Source organism: Nicotiana tabacum, chromosome 4, assembly GCF_000715075.1.
Source record: "Nicotiana tabacum cultivar K326 chromosome 4, ASM71507v2, whole genome shotgun sequence".
NCBI classification, from domain to species: domain Eukaryota; kingdom Viridiplantae; phylum Streptophyta; class Magnoliopsida; order Solanales; family Solanaceae; genus Nicotiana; species Nicotiana tabacum.
The window spans coordinates 18,449,373-18,469,042 of record NC_134083.1 but is presented as its reverse complement, the minus strand read 5'-3'; the positions used below and the strand labels follow the sequence as shown (position 1 = coordinate 18,469,042).

The 19,670-nt window shown below is 38.6% G+C and overlaps 3 protein-coding genes across 5 annotated transcripts; 2 read left to right on the top strand and 1 right to left on the bottom strand.

The window, feature by feature from the left end:
• Positions 1-1,357: 1,357 nt before the first annotated feature.
• On the top strand, positions 1,358-10,763 carry LOC107823774 (uncharacterized). 2 transcript variants are annotated; one of them, XM_016650482.2, is made up of 7 exons: positions 1,358-1,529; positions 3,419-4,765; positions 7,308-7,523; positions 8,049-8,123; positions 8,236-8,295; positions 8,442-8,678; positions 10,168-10,763. In XM_016650482.2, exons 2-7 carry the CDS (start codon positions 3,433-3,435, stop codon positions 10,176-10,178), a joined length of 1,932 nt encoding a protein of 643 aa, XP_016505968.2. In that variant the 5' UTR covers positions 1,358-1,529; positions 3,419-3,432; the 3' UTR covers positions 10,179-10,763. The 2 variants fall into 2 exon arrangements, with proteins under 2 accessions (XP_016505968.2, XP_016505966.2); XM_016650480.2 differs by having other exon boundaries at positions 1,361-1,529; positions 10,302-10,763.
• Positions 10,764-11,993: 1,230 nt separating this feature from the next.
• LOC107823776 (protein HEADING DATE REPRESSOR 1) lies at positions 11,994-14,684 on the top strand. Its single transcript, XM_016650485.2, has 3 exons — positions 11,994-12,341; positions 13,853-14,178; positions 14,292-14,684. Exons 1-3 carry the CDS (start codon positions 12,248-12,250, stop codon positions 14,496-14,498), a joined length of 627 nt encoding a protein of 208 aa, XP_016505971.1. The 5' UTR covers positions 11,994-12,247; the 3' UTR covers positions 14,499-14,684.
• Positions 14,685-15,450: 766 nt separating this feature from the next.
• Positions 15,451-19,336, bottom strand: LOC107823775 (uncharacterized). Of its 2 annotated transcripts, none has more exons than XM_016650483.2 (6): positions 19,072-19,336; positions 18,049-18,306; positions 17,790-17,963; positions 17,546-17,652; positions 16,614-16,939; positions 15,451-16,259 (listed from the first exon to the last, which is right to left on the bottom strand). In XM_016650483.2, exons 1-6 carry the CDS (start codon positions 19,219-19,221, stop codon positions 15,676-15,678), a joined length of 1,599 nt encoding a protein of 532 aa, XP_016505969.1. In that variant the 5' UTR covers positions 19,222-19,336; the 3' UTR covers positions 15,451-15,675. The 2 variants fall into 2 exon arrangements, with proteins under 2 accessions (XP_016505969.1, XP_016505970.1); XM_016650484.2 differs by having other exon boundaries at positions 18,049-18,303.
• Between the last annotated feature and the right edge of the window lie 334 nt (positions 19,337-19,670).

The following is a 19,670-nucleotide window of genomic DNA, read 5'->3' as shown; positions in this document are numbered from 1 at the left end:
GCACGTTTTATAAAGTGGTGGTTAGACCGGCCATGATGTATGGGACTGAGTGTTGGCTCGTTAAGAACTCACATATCCAGAAGATGAAAGTAGCATAAATGAGGATGTTGCGGTGGATGTGCGGGCACACTAGGATAGATAAGATTAGGAATGATGATATCCGGGAGAAGGTACATGTGGCTCCCATTGATGACAAGATGCGGGAAGCGAGGCTTAGATGGTTCAGACATGTTCAGAGGAAAAGCGCGGATGCTCCGGTACGGAGGTGTGAGCAGCTGGTTGTGGATGGCACGAGAAGAGGTAGAGGGCGACCTAAAAAGTATTGGGGAGAGGTGATCAGACAGGATATGGCGAGGCTCCAGATTTTCGAGGACATGACACTTGATAGGAAGATGTGGAGGTCGAGTATTAGGGTTGTAGGTTAGGAGGTAGTTGAGTCGTGCCTTACTTCGTACCATTGTGGGACTGGCCATGTAGGATTTTTGTCTAAGATAGCTATTGGTAATGTTGTGGCTTACTATTTCGCTTTTCAGTGCATGTCCTATTTACTAGCTATCGCTTTTGCTTTGCATCTTTCTTCTAGATTTCATGGTGTTCCTATTTTTCTTATGATTGTTGTGGTGATACTAATATTTACTAATATTGTCTCCCTTTGCTTTGCATCTTTCTTTTGGATTTCATGGTATTCCTATTTATCCTATGATTGTTGTTGTGATACTAATATTGTTTCCTTTTTGTCATTTTGTCATTTTGTCTTTTTATTTATTTTTTTAGCCGAGGGTCTTTCGGAAACAACCTCTCTACTTCTTCGGGGTAGGGGTAAGGTCTGCGTACATACTACCCTCCCCAGACCCCATTAGTGAGATTTTACTGGGTTGATGTTGTTGTTAGTTTGGTTAATAGCCAACAAATTATAAAATAAAAAAAAATTTAAGCCATACTATAGGGTTAGTACCAACTATTTAGCTCGAATTGACTCATTCATTTTGACCAAAGATAATTCTAAACTGAGTTATGATCAATTTTTTTATTAATTCAATCAATTTTACTTTACAATTTATTCCAACTCACTTATTTAACGCCTTAAATTAAAAACAATGGACAGTCTAAACGGCATGGATCCATTACCTAGGTCCGCGTTCTAATTACGCCAATGTTATATTCGAATTTGCTTCTAACTCCAAAACTACCCTCCCATTTTAACTTGGAAAGATGAAAAGCTCACAAGTATATTAAACGATGCCACGTCAGCTATGAAGTTCAAGCAACAAGGTAAGCTTTTCCCAGTCCACGTGTCATAGAGCAAAACAACAAATGGTCCCACAACCGAAGCCTTTAAAAACTCTTATATAGAGCCCCTATAAGCGCCAAAAACGCACTCACATACACCACCCTCAAACCCCAAACACCACACCCTACCGGCTACCACCACTCTCTCCCTCTAAAACCCACCTCTCTCTCTCTCTCTCTCTCTCTCTCTAATTTCTCACTTTGGAAAATTTCTCCGATCAGATACAAAATCATCACCGGTACGAATTATTCTAAACCGATGGGCCAGCTCGTATCGATTTCATCTATCTTCGTAAATTTTGAATAAATCTTTTGTTTTAATTTTGATTTATAAAAAAAGAAATTTGGATGGGTTGGGTTTGTAATTAATGACGGAGATTACGTGTTGCGATCAGTTCCTTATGGTGCAGGGTCAGTTGTACTCTTTGGATTGTTGCAAGTTGCAACTTTTGTATTTGTTGTTTGTTCATTAAGGTTGTCCTTCCGTTATTGAGTTCTCATAATAACAAAGAGGATTTTATGGGTGTCTGCTTTTCTTCATTTTCTGGGTTTCACTATTCTTGAGTGCCGTGTGATGGAATCTAGGGTTTACAACGCCCAAGAGCAGGCAATAGAGACAGTTGTGTGTTATGCATACCGAGTGATTTTAGCTCTGCTACGTCTCTGGGTCTCCTTTTTTTTCTTTTTTTGTGTGTGGGTCATTTGGGCCTTTGATGATATGCTAGAACATCGTGATTTGTATTTGTTTTTGTCACATTATATGTAGTCTGCTGCACTAAGTAGTTAACCTTTAGTTTCCGCCATTGGCATATCAGAAACTTACTTTGCGTATATTTCGGTGTTGAATAGCGATCAATCCAAAAAAAAATATGTGAAGGGAAAATTAATTCAGTCCCGGCCAATGAAGATGGCTCAAGAATTTTGGCAGTCTTTATTCTCCGGTTTCTCTTAAGTATTTTATGCATTGTGTCCCCATTTTGCGGCCTTTCGACTGTGAACTTTGATGTAATTTCATTTTCTGTGTATTCGCAGCCCATTCATCTTGTTTTATTGCTGTGCCAATCTGGTGATAGTGTAATTGTTCTTATCCTTATTAGCGGTGGAATCTATTTGGTTAAAAATTTATTATAGTTAAACTTGCTTTCCTTGAGTATTTTGTGATAGTATCACCTATTGGTCTTCCAACTATGATGTAATTGCATTACTTTGGTTTGGTTGAATCTGTTTCATTAGTTTTATTTTTGAGCCAATTGGAAGCAAATGTGATTGATTTTACCCTTCTACAATGGAAGTAAGTTGGCTCTTCGAAATTGCTCACATCAAAATACTCTAGGTTCTTTGACACCAAAGTGGACCTCTCCCCCACCCCCAATAGAAAAAGATGTTCAATCGGCTAATCTCGAGAATAGTTTAGAAGATCTTTTTTTCTATGTTCATGGGTGGATGTAGAATTCAATCTAGGGGATCACCCAAACCCGATAGCTTTGGCTCGGACCCTGCATATATTCTTAATAATTTACAAGATATGTACAAATAATTGATTCGTCACTGCTTCAGCTTACCGAGGACATGACTCTCGATAGGAAGGCATGGAGAACGAGTATTAGGGTTGTAGGTTGACATATAGTCGCGAGTCTCTCCTATTATTGTATTTGCTTATTCCTGGTTCGTTATTAGTACATATTGTGTTATTCTCTTCCATTACAGTATTACCTTGTTGTACTATTGTTTGTTGTTTTAGTTCACTGTTCCTTGAGCCGATGGTCTACCGGAAATAGACTCTCTATCTTCATAAGATAGGGGTAAGGTCTACGTACACACTACCCTTCCCAGACCCCACTCGTGGGATTACACTAGGTTTGATGTTGTTGTGCAAATAATTGATTCGAACCCAGTAAAACAAATGAGTTGTGGTAGAATCCCGAACTCAAACTCATAAGGTTCAAATCCTGAATTCGCTTCTATCTATGTGCAATTATAGATGTAGCGTTGGTAGGAAGAATTGAGGAACATTTAAGTATAATCGCTTTATGCTTTTCTTTCTCTTTGTCGTCTCCTCTAGTTTATGAAGTGGTTGTCGTTATGTGAATGGGAGTAGTCAAGCTTACCTTTTGATTTAATTGATCAGATCCAAGCTATTCAATGGGATGTGACAAACCAGAGAACTTGCCAGACCCTACTTCATTTCATGCTTTTGATGATCTTTCCCTCAGCATCAGACAAAGTGGAGCTGTTGATTATAACGGTGTTGTCCAAGGTGGGTTCAGTTCAGGGGCTAATGTCACATCCTTCCCTTTTGTATCTCCGCCAGCGGCCCGTCCTCTTCCAGGAAATGTTAATGAGATGAACAACTTTCAGATGGCCAATTTGAAGAATCTCTATAGCTATCATCACCAGCTTGAACCAAATTTGGCTAATGTTAGAAATATTGCACCCATCTTTCCCACTCCATCAGGAATGCCACATTCCATGGGAAATGCAGCAGAGATATACCATTCAAATATGAATAACAACATGCTGACCTCAGATAGTTTCTTGAATGAAGCTGTCTTGTCCATGGGAATTCAGAATCCAGGGGTCAGCATGAATTCTATGCCTATGCAAAGCAATGCAGCTGGATGTTTTGAAAAGGCTGGGAAAGTCACAGGTATTAATCAGAATAGCTCGCAGGCAAGTGGAACTCCTTTTGACATAGGGTATAGCATGCAGAATACTAAAAGTATTAGTGGAATAGGAATTCATAATGATGTCAAGGTCAATCCTGTTCCTTTTTCTTCCCCAGAAAACATTGATGGTAGTTTTCTGACCCTTGGAATAGGAAGTAACATAGATAATAGATCAAAGTTTAGATTCAGTGCCAAAGAGGTCAGCAGCAGACTGGAGGAAGCTGTCTTGTCACAAAGTAGCAACTCTCATGTCCAACATTTGAAAAGAAGTATCTCAAGTTTAGCTCATGGTGTTCCTGGTGGTATTCCAAATTTCAATCGTGATAGTGGTGGTTTGCCAGATTCAGCCAGGAATTTCGGTGTTTCAACCTGCTCTTCAAACAATGATGAAATTGTGCTTGCTCCAGGCTCTAGAATAACTGCACCTCCATGTGTTAACTTAACGCCCGACACGCGGCTTAATTCTTCTAACAGCACAAACTTAGGTGCTGTTGGTAAAGCTGATCTAAGACTTGCTGAACCTGATCCCTTCAAGTGCGTTCAAGGTGGTTTGCCTCCTCCTTCATTGCCATTTAGCATCAATTCAACATTACCCCCTCATCTTGGATATGCTAGAACGGTGGCAGCTCCTGAATCTGCTCAACCTGTTTGGGTAGCAGCTCCTTTATCTGCTCAACCTGGTTTGGTAACAGCTCAACCAACTATTAAGCAGCAGAGTAACTGTTACCCAAACATTTCCAGGAACCAATCTTTCATGGAATCTCTTATTCTCGGTCATGGTGGCAGCGGAGTGAGGCAAGACCATTTAGGTGCGTTTATAAATTTCTATTTTTGTTTCCTGAATTTACCAGTTATCAAGTTATCCATTTCGTACTTTACCACTATAGCTTATGCTGACAGTTGATTATGATTGGATTTCTTGATCCTATTTTCTTTAGTAGAAATTTATCATTATGGTAGACAATAACCTCTTCTTTTCAAGGATAAGGCAACCCAAAAGTGCACAAGGCATTCTGCGTTCATGCAAGATACGGGGAAGGGCCTCATCCCCAGGGGTGTAACCTTAATGTAAGCATTCGTGGTTGCTTCCACAGCTCGAATCCGCAGCCTATGGGTCACATGGAGACAACTTTACCGTTGATCCAAGGCTCCCCTTCTCTTCTTTTCAAGGATGATTATTTTTATTTTGAGGCGAGGGATTTTAGTGTATGTGCATGACAACTGAAATAGCTGTTTATCAAAAACAAGAAGCGATTGTTTCTGCTTGCTGTGTCAGAATTCCTAAGATATTCATGGGTCTACTTGCTCAATTTGTTGCTTTTGTTGCCATGTATGTTCTAAGTTGGCAGCTTCCAGGATAATCCTAGGATATGTTTTTGCATCCTTAACCAAACAAACATGACTATGGACAGTCCATTTACCTCATTTTAAGGAAATTTTGCAGATGAAATTTACTTGACTGATATATTGTCAATCATCGATTTAATAAGAAGTGTTATCTCTCTTTTTTAAATACTCTTCGCATGGTATCAACTCCTCTACAAGATTCTAGAGATTTATGTAAGTCTTTTTCCCAGTAAATGGTGTTATGCCAAGTGTTTCTAAAAGCGAAAAATGCAAAAGATGACAAGGTCTATGGGGTTGAAGCAAAAAGCGTGAAGTGAAGAACACAATTTACAAATAAATCAAAAAAAATACAAAACATATACGAATTGAGTACTATAATAAATAATAATCATATTGTATTTAAAATAAATATATCAGCATCCCACATTACACTATTCTATATTAATTCAACTCCTTTTCTGATAAGGATATATTAATCCATTTCCTTCAAATTTTAGTTTGATCACTTCTTGCTGGAATCAATCTATGCATCATTGTTTGAAGTGCATACTTCTTTAAAGCGCAGGGCTTCGCTCATGAAGCAAAAAACGCGAAATGATAAAGGTCTTTGGGCTTGAAGTGAAAATCGTGAAGAGAAGCGTACAATCTAGTAAATGGCATATGTCCTCACAGCTACATGCATGACCTTTTTTTTGGTTTCTCTCATATATTAGTATTTGCTGATGACATAGTGCTGATTGATGAGACACGAGACAGCGTCAACGAGAGGCTGGAGGTTTGGAGACCGGCCATTGAGTCTAAGGGTTTCAAGTTGAGCAGGACGAAGACGGAGTACCTAGAGTGCAAGTTCAACGTCGAGCGGCGGAAGCGGGATTGGACGTAAGGCTTGAATCACAGGTTATCCCTAAGAGGGGCAGTTTCAAGTATCTTGGGTTGGTTATCCAGGGGGATGGGGAGATCGACGAGGATGTCACACACCGTATAGGGGTGGGATGGATGAAGTGGAGTTAGCGTCTGGAGTCCTGTGTGACAAGAAAGTGCCACCGATACTTAAAGGTAAATTTTATAGAGCGGTGGATAGACCGACCATGTTGTATGGGGCTGAGTGTTGGCTAGTTAAAAACTCGCATATCCAGAAGATGAAAGTAGCTGAATTGAGGATGTTGAGGTGGATGTGCGGGCATACTAAGATGAGTAAGATTAGGAATGAAGATATTCGGGAGAAGGTAGACTTGGCCCCCATGAATGACAAGCTGCGGGAAGCAAGGCCTCAGATGGTTCGGGGACGTTCATAGGAGGAACCAGATGCACCGGTGAGTATGTGTGAGCGGCTGGCTTTGGTGGGTACGAGGAGAGGTAGAGGGCGGCCTAAAAAGCATTGGGGAGAGGTGATAAGGCAGGACATGGCGTGACTTCAGATTACCGAGTAGATGGCCCTAGACAGGAAGTTGTGGAAGTCGTGCATTAGGATTGTAGGTTAGGAGGTAGTTGTGCATATTTCTACGGCGCGCCAGAGTGAGACTTGTCTGTTAGGACTTAGTCTTAGACTGTTAGTGGTTTATGTTGAGTTCACACTACTCTTTCGTTCCTCTTAGTGCCGGGCTTTATCTACTGGTTATTGTTTTGCTTTTCATCTATTTTCTGGTTCTAGTGATGCTGTTATTTTTTTTCTATGGTTTCTATTGATGATACTGATATATTGTCTCTTTTCGTCTTGTTTTCATCTTCCTGAGCCGAGGGTCTTTTGGAAACAGCCTCTCTACCCCTCGGGGTAGGGGTAAGGTCTGCGTATACACTACCCTCCCCAGACCCCACTCGTGGGATTTCACTGGGTCGTTGTTGTTGTCGAATCATATATTAGTATTCTTGTCCTAGTGGATTTCACAAATTGCCTAGTAGTCTAATGCAATCTTATTGACTGGATTTCACAAATTGCCTAGTAGTCTAATGCAATCTTATTGACTTACTGTGGTACGTAACATTGTTATGACCAAATTTTTTCAGGTCAGCAATCTTTTGTTAATGTTCCGCATCCTTGGGGTGATAACCTATTTCCTGAAAGAACGGGAGCTCAATTTGCGGGATGGAGTGGCATCCAACCTGCCCCTGGCAATCAATTTCCTAAGAGGCTAGGTGTCCAGCTTAATGATGGGGTTATTTCTCAAGCTACTCGAGAAGGTGTTCTTCCCGGGATGGGAGGCATCCAGCAAATTAGAAAGGGTAAATCATGTTGAACTATTGTGGCATGCACTTGTACTTATATGTTAAAAAAAGAATATCATATCTTCTTTAAGAATGAGTTTATCGGATAAAAAAAGAAGCCAAAAACATATTAAGCTTCCATGAAAATTTTGGTTAGGCACTGCTGGGGAAAAATAATGTGGCAGGATGATAATCAAAATGAGGATGATGATTATGTCCATCAGTTGTAGTGGTTGAACTTCATTTATAGCTATTTGGACTTGCTGAAATACTGAGGCAGATTAGGCTGCGTTAGATGGATCTTTAATATGATTTGACGTTCCCATGTTGAACAGGTGTGTGTATTGTGTGGATTCTTCAGAATACACTAAAACCAGAAAAAAAATGCACCTTTTGCAAATACTTCCACTATGCCATATTGGATACATACTCATAAGCGAATCCATGGAACTTTGAGATCAGAACATTGTGCAGCTGAGTTTACATTTTACCTTTTGTCAAATGCTGTTCTCATTTTTTTTTCCGATGGCAATAATATTGTAGGCAACTCATATCAGTCTCGAGATAATGGACCTACCATGCACCCCACTGGACTTCTTCACCCCCCTTTGGCTATGGGTATCTGCTAACTTTGTTCATATCAGATAAATGCTCCAGTTTGTTTTTCTATGAATTCAAAGTGATCTGACCTCTGCATAACATCTGAAGAGATTGTTCTGATGTCATCTAGGTCAGCCTCATGGTGGTTCAGCAGCTAAGTATAATGTTACTGGACTACCCTATCATGCTGGTACGCCACAAACCCATTCTAAGGAACTCTCGTTGTTGGTTATTTCATTGACAATGTCTCTCATTTGCATCTTTGGTGGCATGCACTTTATAGTGCCAAAACATGCTGATTCCTGATTTTTACTCTGTAACATTTGCTACACCCAGGTCAAGGCATTCCAATTTCAAAGGTTGATGCAACACCTCAGGCTTCGAATATTCATGGCCATGTTTCCCTTAAAAGAAGAGCAAATGGAGCCCCCCCTCCAATTGCTCGTACGTGTCAGCGAAGGAGAACATTGGCTCAACATAGATATCAACAGCTGATAGCACAGAGGCAGAGCTCTAATGCTCCAGTTCCTGCCTCTTCTCCTTCTCTTCCTTTGCCCCATGTAAAGTGCCAAGGTATCTCAAGTTATCTCACATCTGTTTTCTGTATTTTTGAAGTGTAATTAATTTGTTAGGTTTTGATCTTCAAGATACTGTTTCTTGTGCTTTCCATTGTAATGTGGTTTGTGTTGTAACTCTCGTAAACAATGTGCAATTTGTTTCTTCACCACGGAAATGTACACGACCTACATTGTTCGTTAGCATTTCCACGAGTTCATCCTGGAGGACGTCAGTGTTTTCTTCACCTGCTCTGCCTTGATCAGTCATCTAGCTGTATTATATATGTTGATGTGCTGCATCTCTGTTGTGTTTCTATTTCTTCTGACATCTATATCGCTGTAAATTACAAGTTTTGACACCATAGATGTGACTATAGACGTCAGCTACATGGCCAGCCATGTGCAGGTATACTGTAAGGTACAGATTTAGATGTTGGATTTGTCATCATCACCTAAATTTCAAGATTAGGAGCTGTGATAGGTTAATAATTGTATAGTTTGATATAGGAATATATTTTAGTAGTTAAATAGAGAAGTCACTAAACCAAGACATATCGTTGAATATATTCTTAATAAATACTCCATCCTTTTCAAATTATGTTAACCTATTCTTTTTAGTCAGTTTAAAAAAGAATGAACTCTTTTCTAATATAGAAACTTTTAATTTAGTATTCCAATATTACTCTTAATGAGAAGCTTTCACAGCCATACAAATGATGTCATGTTGTACACTATAAGTTTCAAAAGATTTATAACCTCAGAAATGTTATGGCATGTTTACAACCACAAGTTTCAAAAGTTTCTCTTTTTCTTATCCCGGTCAAATAGGTTTACATAAATTAAAATGGTGGGAGTATCTAATATCTTATTCCGTAAGTGTATCTTATTAGATGATAGTTTTCTAGTACTCTATGCGAATACACACACACACACAAGGCGACGACAAAAAAACAACGAGCCTATGTTTCTCCTTCATAGTTGTGGGCAACACACCCTATGTGAATTGAGCAAACCCGGTGTGTATTCCACACCCACTGGCGGAGGCACCCTTGTCCAAGGTGTCCCTTCGCTGGAAATTTTTAGGTAAAAATGTTATTTATGTTTAAATACTATATGTTGAATCCCCTTGTCTTCTTTGTGTATTTACTTCTTTATATTTTGACTTCCCTTAGTAAAAATCCTGGCTCCGCCACTGTCCACACCATGTCATGTCGGATCTATATGGGTGTTGCTCTTTGGTGTATAATAGTCAAGGTGTTGTTCTTTGGTGTATAATAGTCAATCAATTACATGTGCTATATGGGTGTAGCTCTTTGGTGTATAATGTGCTGAGTATGTAATGTACTCCACCATCTATTTTTATGTCATTTCTCTTCTATGGTTTATCAATCAGGCTGTGTGTATGGCTGTCCACAATGCCTTGTTTCTATTACAAACATTCTATTCAAGTTTCTCCTACAAACTTACAGATCAACTGTTTTTTTTTTTGAACTGTAACTTTGTAGGAAAACCTTGAATGGAATGTTTGTAATAGAAACAAGGCATTGTGGATAGCCATACACACAGCTGCTTACACTCATTGTACCCATTTTACTGCTTACTGTTGAGACAGCATTGTAATGTTGGAAAATCTTAGCAGATTCTGAAGAATCGGCTCAACAACCCATTGGAGAAAAGTGCATGTTGTGCAAGAGGGATGTGGCATTCAACCCGGAAGGCCCTGTGTCTCGGCCCGCTGTTCCACCTGCTGTTGCTGTTCTTCCCTGTGGACATGTATTTCATGACCATTGTTTGCAGATTATCACGCCAGAAGACCAGTCAAAAAACCCTCCTTGCATTCCTTGCGCTTTAGGTGAAACATGATATGATCTGTTTCCTCAAATTGTTTGGGACGGGAGTTTTTGTAATCTGACATTGCAAAAGACAATGAAAGGGCTCCCAACTTTTTGTAAAGGGTGTGAACAGGATTAGGGTATAGTTCGTGGAACTGTACATATAGGAGGTGGTGACAATAGAGCCCCATGGGTAGAGATTATCCCCATTATGTAAAGTTACATAGAACCTCAGCTTTTGACCCCTGTGAATGACAGAACTATTAAACTGGAACATCCAAGTTACAACTGTTTTCTTGGGCCGAGTGTCTATTGAAAACCGTCTTTCTATCTTCATCAGGTAGGTGTAAGGCATGCGTACACTCTCCCTTCCCCAGATTTCATTTGTGGGATTATACTGGATTTTTTTTTGTTGTTGTTGTTGTATCCAAGTTACAGTTGATCTCATCAACAATGACTTATAATTTATTCATTAGGAGCCCTATCCATTAGATTTCTACTCCTGTGGATAACTCACCGCAGTCAGTGACGAGGATCGGTTCTACAATGAGGAGGTATTTGAACCATTGTCTCTGTTGCTACCCATACATTCAAGTGGCAACTCATATTTTCTTAGGATCGGGTTATAGTCCTTTGTTTCTACGTTGGACTTCGTATTTTTAATTCTTCAACACCTTTCATCCCTCCCGAAAGTAATATTAAAACCATAACATAAACACGTATTATAATAATTAAAAGTAACTTGTCAAAGGGAGATCAGAAACTGGTGGGAAATTTGACATGTTGCCTTGCGCAGGTATAAAGAATAAGGCATTGGCCTTGGAAGTTCCCCTTTTTTTTTTTATAGCTTTACTAGCATATAAATCTCTTGTAACCTTGACTTGAAAATGTAAGACCTATAGTAAACGCACCGACATAATTAGAACTTAATACATAGGTTTTTCTTTCTTTAGGATATTTATAAAACAACTTGTTAATTTGGAAACATAATTCAAATAATAAAGAGAATAAGCTGGCTTAAATGCTCAATCCATTATCTTTGGGCTAAACGTTTCGGCCCGAAGTGATGGAGAATACCGATAACCCGTAAAAATGACACTTTATAAGACTGTTATTTACAAAATAAATACCGACTAATAAGTACAGATTAATTTCTAAAACTGGTTTTCTGTGCACTTGCCCAAATACCCGTATATCCTTTTGTTATTAAATTCTTGGACACTGTTTGACCGCCAGTGTTTTTATTTTTTAGAGAAGAAAATCACAATTTCCCAACAAGAAAAATGAATACTAATTTATGTTGGGGAATAAATACATAAAATAAGGGGTGGGGTCCGGCATGAATAGGAAGTAGGAACACAAAACAAGAAAAACAAACATCACCGTTAAAAACAAAAAAACAACAAAATCAGGACCGTGAATTGCCTTGATGGTTTCGTCACCGTCTATGTTTCTTTCTAACCATATCTTGTTTACTTGTCAAAAAAGGCCTCAATATTTGTTGTGTGATGAAATAATAGGTGGGTAATAACGCTTCTTCCTCACACATACAGCGACAACCAGACTAAGTTCAACTCCTACGCTATCGATTCTCTCTCTCTCTCTCTCTCTCTCTCTCTCTCTCTCTCTCTCTTCATAGCTCATAGAACTGTAGAATTATAAGAAAATTAGATTTTTATTTTTATTCATCTCTCTGTTTTCTCTTGTTTTCTTGAAAGTTGAAAAGGGGGCTTATATATATATATATATATATATGGGGGAAACAAAGCTGAAGATGGAAGGAATTTTGGAGGGATTTTCACCAGTTAATTCAACTCCTGTCTTCTGGAAGTCTAGGAAACGATCTGGTACTTCTCTCACCCCTTGCTCTTAATTATTTCTCCGTCAACTAGTAATTTTGATTAATTAAACTAATGAACATGTTGATTACAAGTATTTATATTCTTTTATGACGGAATTTGTGAAAAAATGGTGCTTGTTCTCTGTGAGTTGCATGCAAAACACTAGATCTCTCTCTCTGGAAATGTTAGGAAAATGCTTTCTTTGATATCTTCTCTATTAGGATTACTTCTTTACTTTTTGAGTGAAATTATACTTCTCTGAATTTTTTGATTACTAAGTGAGTATCTTTACATTTTCCTCTGTATAAGTTTTTCTTAAATTATTTTCTTTCCTCTCCTTTTTCGGGGAAAGTGGTAGTTTAGGACATTAGAGGTTGGGGGTAGGGGTAGGTTTCGTACAACATTAGCAAGATTTGGTGGCGCCTTTGCCGACACGTAGTTTCTATATTATAGCTAATTACAAAGCTTGATCTTTGAATATAAATCAAATTTTGAAAATTAGCTTATTGGCATTAATAATTTTGATTTTTAATATTTTTGGTTGTCTTTGTCGTGATGAGTTGGCACTCGTTTCCTAATAAATTCATTACATGTTTCTTCTGTGAATTTTCACCTTAGTATTTGCTAAGGAGTTTCCCTGTATAAACTACGGCAAATTCCTGTAATCGTATTTTTATTCTTAAAAGACTAATCTTTTGCGCACGAATCTATTCTAGACATAATGACTTGGTCCTGCATTGTTGACTTCTGTAAATTTTTCCCTTAGTGGACCCTTTTAATTATTTGGATATTCTTGGAGATGCCTTCAAAAATGACTTACCTACCTTTAGAAAGACATGAGAAGAATTCTCTAAATAAAAAATAAGAAAGTTTCAGCTAAATTACTTGGATCTTTTTATTGAATGATACCCTGATAGTTTTTTCAAGAATGATTGTCAAATAGCAGTCTTATTTCTTCCCTGATCAACTGGAGAAGATTAGTGGTAGATGAACTCTTGAGCTTTGTATGGAAATTTTCTTAAGTGGAGTAATATTTCTACAACATGCTAACGGGCTAGGCGTATCGGACTTTTGTTAAACTTTCGTGTAGGACTGTTGTTAAATCTCTAAAAATAATGGAAAGATAAGCAATGGAACAAGGGAAAGTATCAGATTAAAATGCTATAATACCTACATCTGATTGCATAAGGAATTGTTTATGTACATGAGAGTGGCTGAACAGAAGAGAAATTAATGTCCTTCCACATCATGTGACCTCTATAAACCCCGTCAGTTTTAGTTCAAGTGCTTTCATTATATAGCGAACTTCTAAGTTCTAATCATGCTCATAGTTGATCTTTGAATTTGAACCGGTCAACAACTTCTGAACATACTATAGTTGTGCTATTTTTGTCAAAAGTCCTGTTGCATGTCATGCTTCACAAAGTTCATAGAGTAATGACTATAAGCGGAATCATTACACAATTCACATTTTGTATAATACCTGTGTCATGCTAAGAAAATACTTCACCTAGTAGCCAGTGGGAAGAACTTGGACAACCAAGTGACTGCTAAAGCTGATGAAACACCTAAAAAACAAGAAGAGTCTTCAGCTGATGAAAAGATGCAGGAATTCAACCCGTCTACTGAACTTTCCGAGCGTAGAAAGGCGTTATTTGAACCATTGGAACCGGTTACGAATGCAAATGGGCGAAGGCCATTAGCTGAATCTTTGCTCCCTCCACCTGATTTTGACGCTGCATGTTACCCCAAAGGTTGGCTTGCTGGAAAGAAACGGAAGCTTGTAAATGTGGATGTTGTTGAAAGTATGCGAAGAATCGCTCTACAGGAAATGAACAGAAAGGTGCTGTTCTCAAAATGACCATTTTCTCTCCAATCTGCATGTTCTGTTGTTCAAGTTTTCGTCTTGTCCAGTTTATATTCAATGGAAACACTAAGCATGTGATAATGCTGCAGGATCGTGAAATAGATGGTCTGAACGAACAGTTAGAAGCAGATGCTCAATGTCTGGAACATCTGCAAATACAGCTGCTGGAAGAAAGAAGCAAGCGTGCCGATGTAGAGAGGCAAAATGCTATGTTGCAAAGCCAAATAAATGTCCTTATGAACATGATACAGGAGAACGATGATGGCATTGATGATGAAGGTACAGATGATTCCTAGTTAGTAGGCTTCTTTATTCTTTTGTAGACTTCTTTAGACAATAATAGGACGGATATAGTAAGTTTCTGTTGTGCTGTCAAGATGTATTAATATCTGTGTAAGAATACCACCAGTATTTCGCAATATTATGTACTGTTTAATTCTAAGAATATTTATAATATGGTGTATATATTTTGTTTGTGTTAAGACGCTTCAATATTAAACTGTGCCTGGTGTCTGTTCAAACGTAGTAGCTGTTGTGCTTGTGTATTCATTCAAAGTCAAAAATATTATAGGGTAGAGTGCGAAAGGACAAATCAAACCCAGTTCCATCAAGGCAACAACCAGAAGTTTCAACACGGGTCCCTTTTCGCAGAACTAAATTAAAAAAGAGAAATAAAACTTCTTATCATATAGAAAAAGAAAATTAAGGAGTTTAGAAGCCTTCTAAATGGCCAAAATATATTAGCTGCTGATTTTGTGACTTCCTATATTGTTGAATTGACCGAAGCAACGAAGCCAATTCGTACACTCTTCCCGCTCCTTCAGAAAAATAACTGTTAGGACTTAGCTCAACGGAACAAGTAATAACTGAATTTTAAAACTATAATGGAAAAATATGACAACTTCTAGGGACGAATTAAGTCTATCGAAAGTCCTTGGTGTTCGTCCGATTAACTTTAGTTAGCCAAGCCTCGAGTCTAGATAGCGTCGATGATGAGAATATGGAATGTGTCACAAAGAGTGATATGTGCATAGGAGAGTTATTCTACGGTTATATCCAATCACAAACTACACCAAAATGGTCCCTTATATCCAACTGCACCAAAATTGTCCCTTATATCCCGAACCATTAAATCAATGCCTTCAACGCGAGCTTCTACGCCTTTGCCAAAGTTCTGATACCAAATTACAAATGTATCCCGTTCAAAATAAGATCAGGCTTGTGACCACCGATCTTAGAGAAAAATCATGAAAGAATGTCAACAAGAAATATTTGAATCACTTGGAGAACATTATATCTTGGTACCAACTAAAACAGAAGATGATTGAACTACCTGCACAACATCTAAAGACTAGATAACATGTCAAATTCAAAAGTCAGTATAGCTAAGCAGTGTCTTCGAGGGCACTACGACTTGTTATATACAAGATTTAACTTCACCATCCTTTCAAATGATGATAAACTAAACAGGTGCTATCTAGCTTGGTATTCAGAATCTTCATAGATATTGAACAAAAACTGAGGCAATGATGCTATCCTTGGCAGATTCATCAACAACTCCCCAACGGAGTCTTTTCTCGACATTGACGGAGTTGGATCATTTGATTTATCCTCTGTTGTAGAAGGATCTTCAACCTTATCTACACTTGCTGCTACGGGAAAGAAACTCAATTCATCAGTTCTATTTCCTTCAACAGCAACATAACCTGAACTCTCACTCTTATGAGCTGTTGCAGGATCCTTCTGAATAAGACAGCACAGAGAATTCACCCTAGACATGAGGGATTTCTCATCTGATTCTGGCATATTCTGAGTGTCACTAAACAAGCACCTCGAGATATCTTCCAGAATCTGCAAGCTTTGCCGTTCATCACTTGACAGGTTGATATCTTCAGATGTACCCTGCTCGGAGAAACGTTGTTCAAAGTGGCTCACTAAATCTTTCATTGACATGGAAGGATGAAGACCAGGCACTTTAAGCTGCTCCAGGTTACTGAGACCTTTCAATTTCTCCATATCTCTACTCATAACATGTTGAGTTGCCCTTGTATCCATCACTGCAGGTTACATAACAGTAAAACTAATTAAAACAGATTCAAGACCAGCAAACCTCCATAATGGTTGCTTGTGTGGGTACAAGCATTAGTTCAGGATCAGTTAGATCCAGCTTAGAGCATCAACATAATTTGGAAGTGTCAATGGTCCTTAGATGCTAGGTTGAAGTAACTAACGAGAACTGTAGCGACAGAAAAAGAATGTAATATATTAAATAAAACCAGGACCCGAACAACAAAACTTTAAGAAAAACAAATAAGAAATATGACGTCCTCGAAGATGAATCAAACAGATAAATCCAACTTGTTACAAGGCTCGGGTTCCTACCCAAACGAATATTATTAATATATTATTACCTGAGATTGGCGAACGTCTCTCAGGAGGAACACCTTCCAATGGTCTTCTAACAACATCTTGCTCAGCCTTTGAGGTAGAACAATAGGCTTCTGAAGGTGAGGCAGGACCTTGCAAGTTGAGAAAGGGGGTATTTTTCTCATTATTCAGATTAAACTCTGAGTCAGATACATTTGGGTCTTCAAATACTGAAATTCTGGATTCGAAATATGGAGAATCTAGTGTAATCTCTGGTTGTTGACTTAGGAAGTTAAGACGAGGATCGCACTGAACGAGCTTTTCAAAATGCTTTCCCATCAAGCCCGGTGGACACTGTAAGTAATGTTGCCTAAAAAGGAAAACATAAAAATGGGGTTTAACATCAAAACTGAACCACGTTAAAGATAATGGTCAAGGAAATGCTACAAAATTGCGAACATAAATAGGAGTAATGCTGAGCTAAGCAGGCTTATAACAGCAGTGCCATTAAATCAAGTCCATGCAAAGACTTAAAAATTATAGATCCTCTGGATTACTGCTGCTGCAAAAAATGGGGGTTAGGTGGCTGCGCTAGGCTGCTATTTAACTTCATAGAGTAAATAGAGGTAGAATGATCCTAGTGAAAAGTTTCCCGACATCCAAAGGAAAAAAAGGCATAAAGAGGCCCAACATAATCCGCAAAGCTTTCTCAAACTCCAGATGTCAACATTAAATCAGTAATGACTCACTTTAGGACTTAAAGTACACAGTTACCGAGGAGGTCGCAATTAAGTTTCAGTCATTATCTTGATACTTTCATAGTCCTAGACTCCTAGCAACCGGCTAAAATAAGCAACCGAAGAGTACTTGGTGCCCAGGGAAAAAAAGGAAAATTAGTAAAAACAACAACTATAAGTTCTGGTTCATACAGAAAACAAGAAATCGCTAATGACTAAAAACAATATCAGAAACATACTTGTGTATGCTAGCCTGTCCTCCAGTAAAATCAGATGTTGCTTGCCACAGAGTATGCTTCCTGGGTTGTGGATTTGTTTCCCTGAAGAAAAGAGGTTGTCTTGCTAGCTGCAACACAAGAATCCCTTAGTCCTTTCATCACCTTAAGGACAATGAAAAGAGTTGCAGAAATACATTTGCCAATTCTCATATAGCATATAGTTTAACAATAACAGCAGCAAATGAGACGACCCATTAGCACTTACCTCTACGTCTAGGGTTCCAGGTCCATCATCTGGGTAACTTGCCTTCAGACCCATAATATCGGACCACTGGATTTCTATCTTATTCTTGAGACCGCCATCAAGGACTTCCCAAACAAGTTTATGCTTCGCAAAGTAACATTTTGCTACTAAATCCCCTTCATATCTTGACTTATACTGCACACAAAACAGAATTTCAATCACTACTAGTACTTCTAAACTGCAATTTGTAAATTACATATTATTTTTGAAACTAAAATACCTCCCAGCTCCCAATTCTCAGGACTGAGGCAGGAAAGTTTGAAGCCTTTAGTTTTTCAGTAGTTACAGAGTTTCCTTTCTGCTCCTTCTTCCCATGATTTCCCACCTTGGGGTTGTTCCCCGGGGAAAGCTTCATCTGGATCAAATCCAACAGCGATGGGCTCTTCCGCAGCCTCAAACCTAATGGACTGGGCTCATCTAGCGGGTTGTACTGCGATGGTGGTACTGGGAAACCGTCAGCTCCTACACTCAATTGCTGCTATAGCAAAAAGATCCGGATTCAGGTAAGCTAATCATACAATAAGCGTCACAGGAATCACCTTAAAGCAGTATAAAAAGGCATAGCCAGTAATAATACATCAATAAGCATGAGTCCACTACTTATACCCAATTTGACCAATGGTAAAACTTACGTACACCCGATATTTACACCAACCCAATGATTATATGACATATATCTTTACATACACTCTTATCACTAAACCATAGTTAATTAATATATGTTTTCACCTTAATTTATACTTAACCATGATAAATTAGCATGATTTGGTGTAAACACCGGATAAGTTTTTACTGTCATTCTGCTACAGATGTTTATAAGATACTCCCTCCATTACCTTTTATTTGGCACTCTTCCCTTTTCTATTTGCTACACCTTTCTATATTTACAAACTCTTTAATCTTAACATCCTATTTGTCATCAATTTCCCTTAATTGACTTACTCAAGGAATAATGACATGGCATGTTGAACAAGGCTTATGCTAAAGCCAATTTGATATATTGTATAATGAAGCGGAAGGAGTAAAATCTCTCTGTTATTGTTCTAAAAAGCAAGCAAAGCACAAACACAAAGACAGTTGAAAATTGAAACAACAAACTGGCACAGAAGAGGGAAAAAAACATCTCCGGGAAACAAAATAGCAAAAAGCGTGAGTACATGTTTGTAAATATGCAAATAAAGGTAACACAGAAACTCAGTATGTGAAATAAAACAAACAGGGAGATAACGAAAAGAAAACAAACTTGGAGAGAAGAGGAAAGCTTTGATCGCTTGTTGAGTGGGCCGTGTGCTTCATCTAAATCATCCTCTATTTCCAGCTTCACCACCGCCGTTTTCCCCTTCCGCCACTGCAACTCCGGCAACACTTCAACAGTATTCATCAATTGAACCATAGTCGAAAAAACGAAGAATTAATCAAACAAACACCAAAATATCTAAGCCGTACGAGTCGGACCAGAAGAAGAGAAATCAATTTTCGTTTTTACTGCTAGCTACCTTAATTATATATGTTCAATAAACACGTGTCAATTTCATGCGCTTGTACTCCACCCCACCTCAAATGTGCTGGAGGCACGTGAGAGCTTTGGATAAAATGCTGACGCGGCGCAAACACGGGAAGGTTCGAGTTTCGGCTAGTGGGAACGGCTGCGATGGGGCAAGTTGACACGTGGAAGAATCCAACGGTGGATGACACGTAAGAGGCTGAATTGGATGTGTTAGATGGGCTGCGTTGTGGATAATGTTTTGGATTGATTGCTTTTTTTTTTAATTTGGGATTTTATATTTATTTTTTGTCGGGATTCGGATGACGGAATAAACACGCCGTGCACCTACTTCCTAC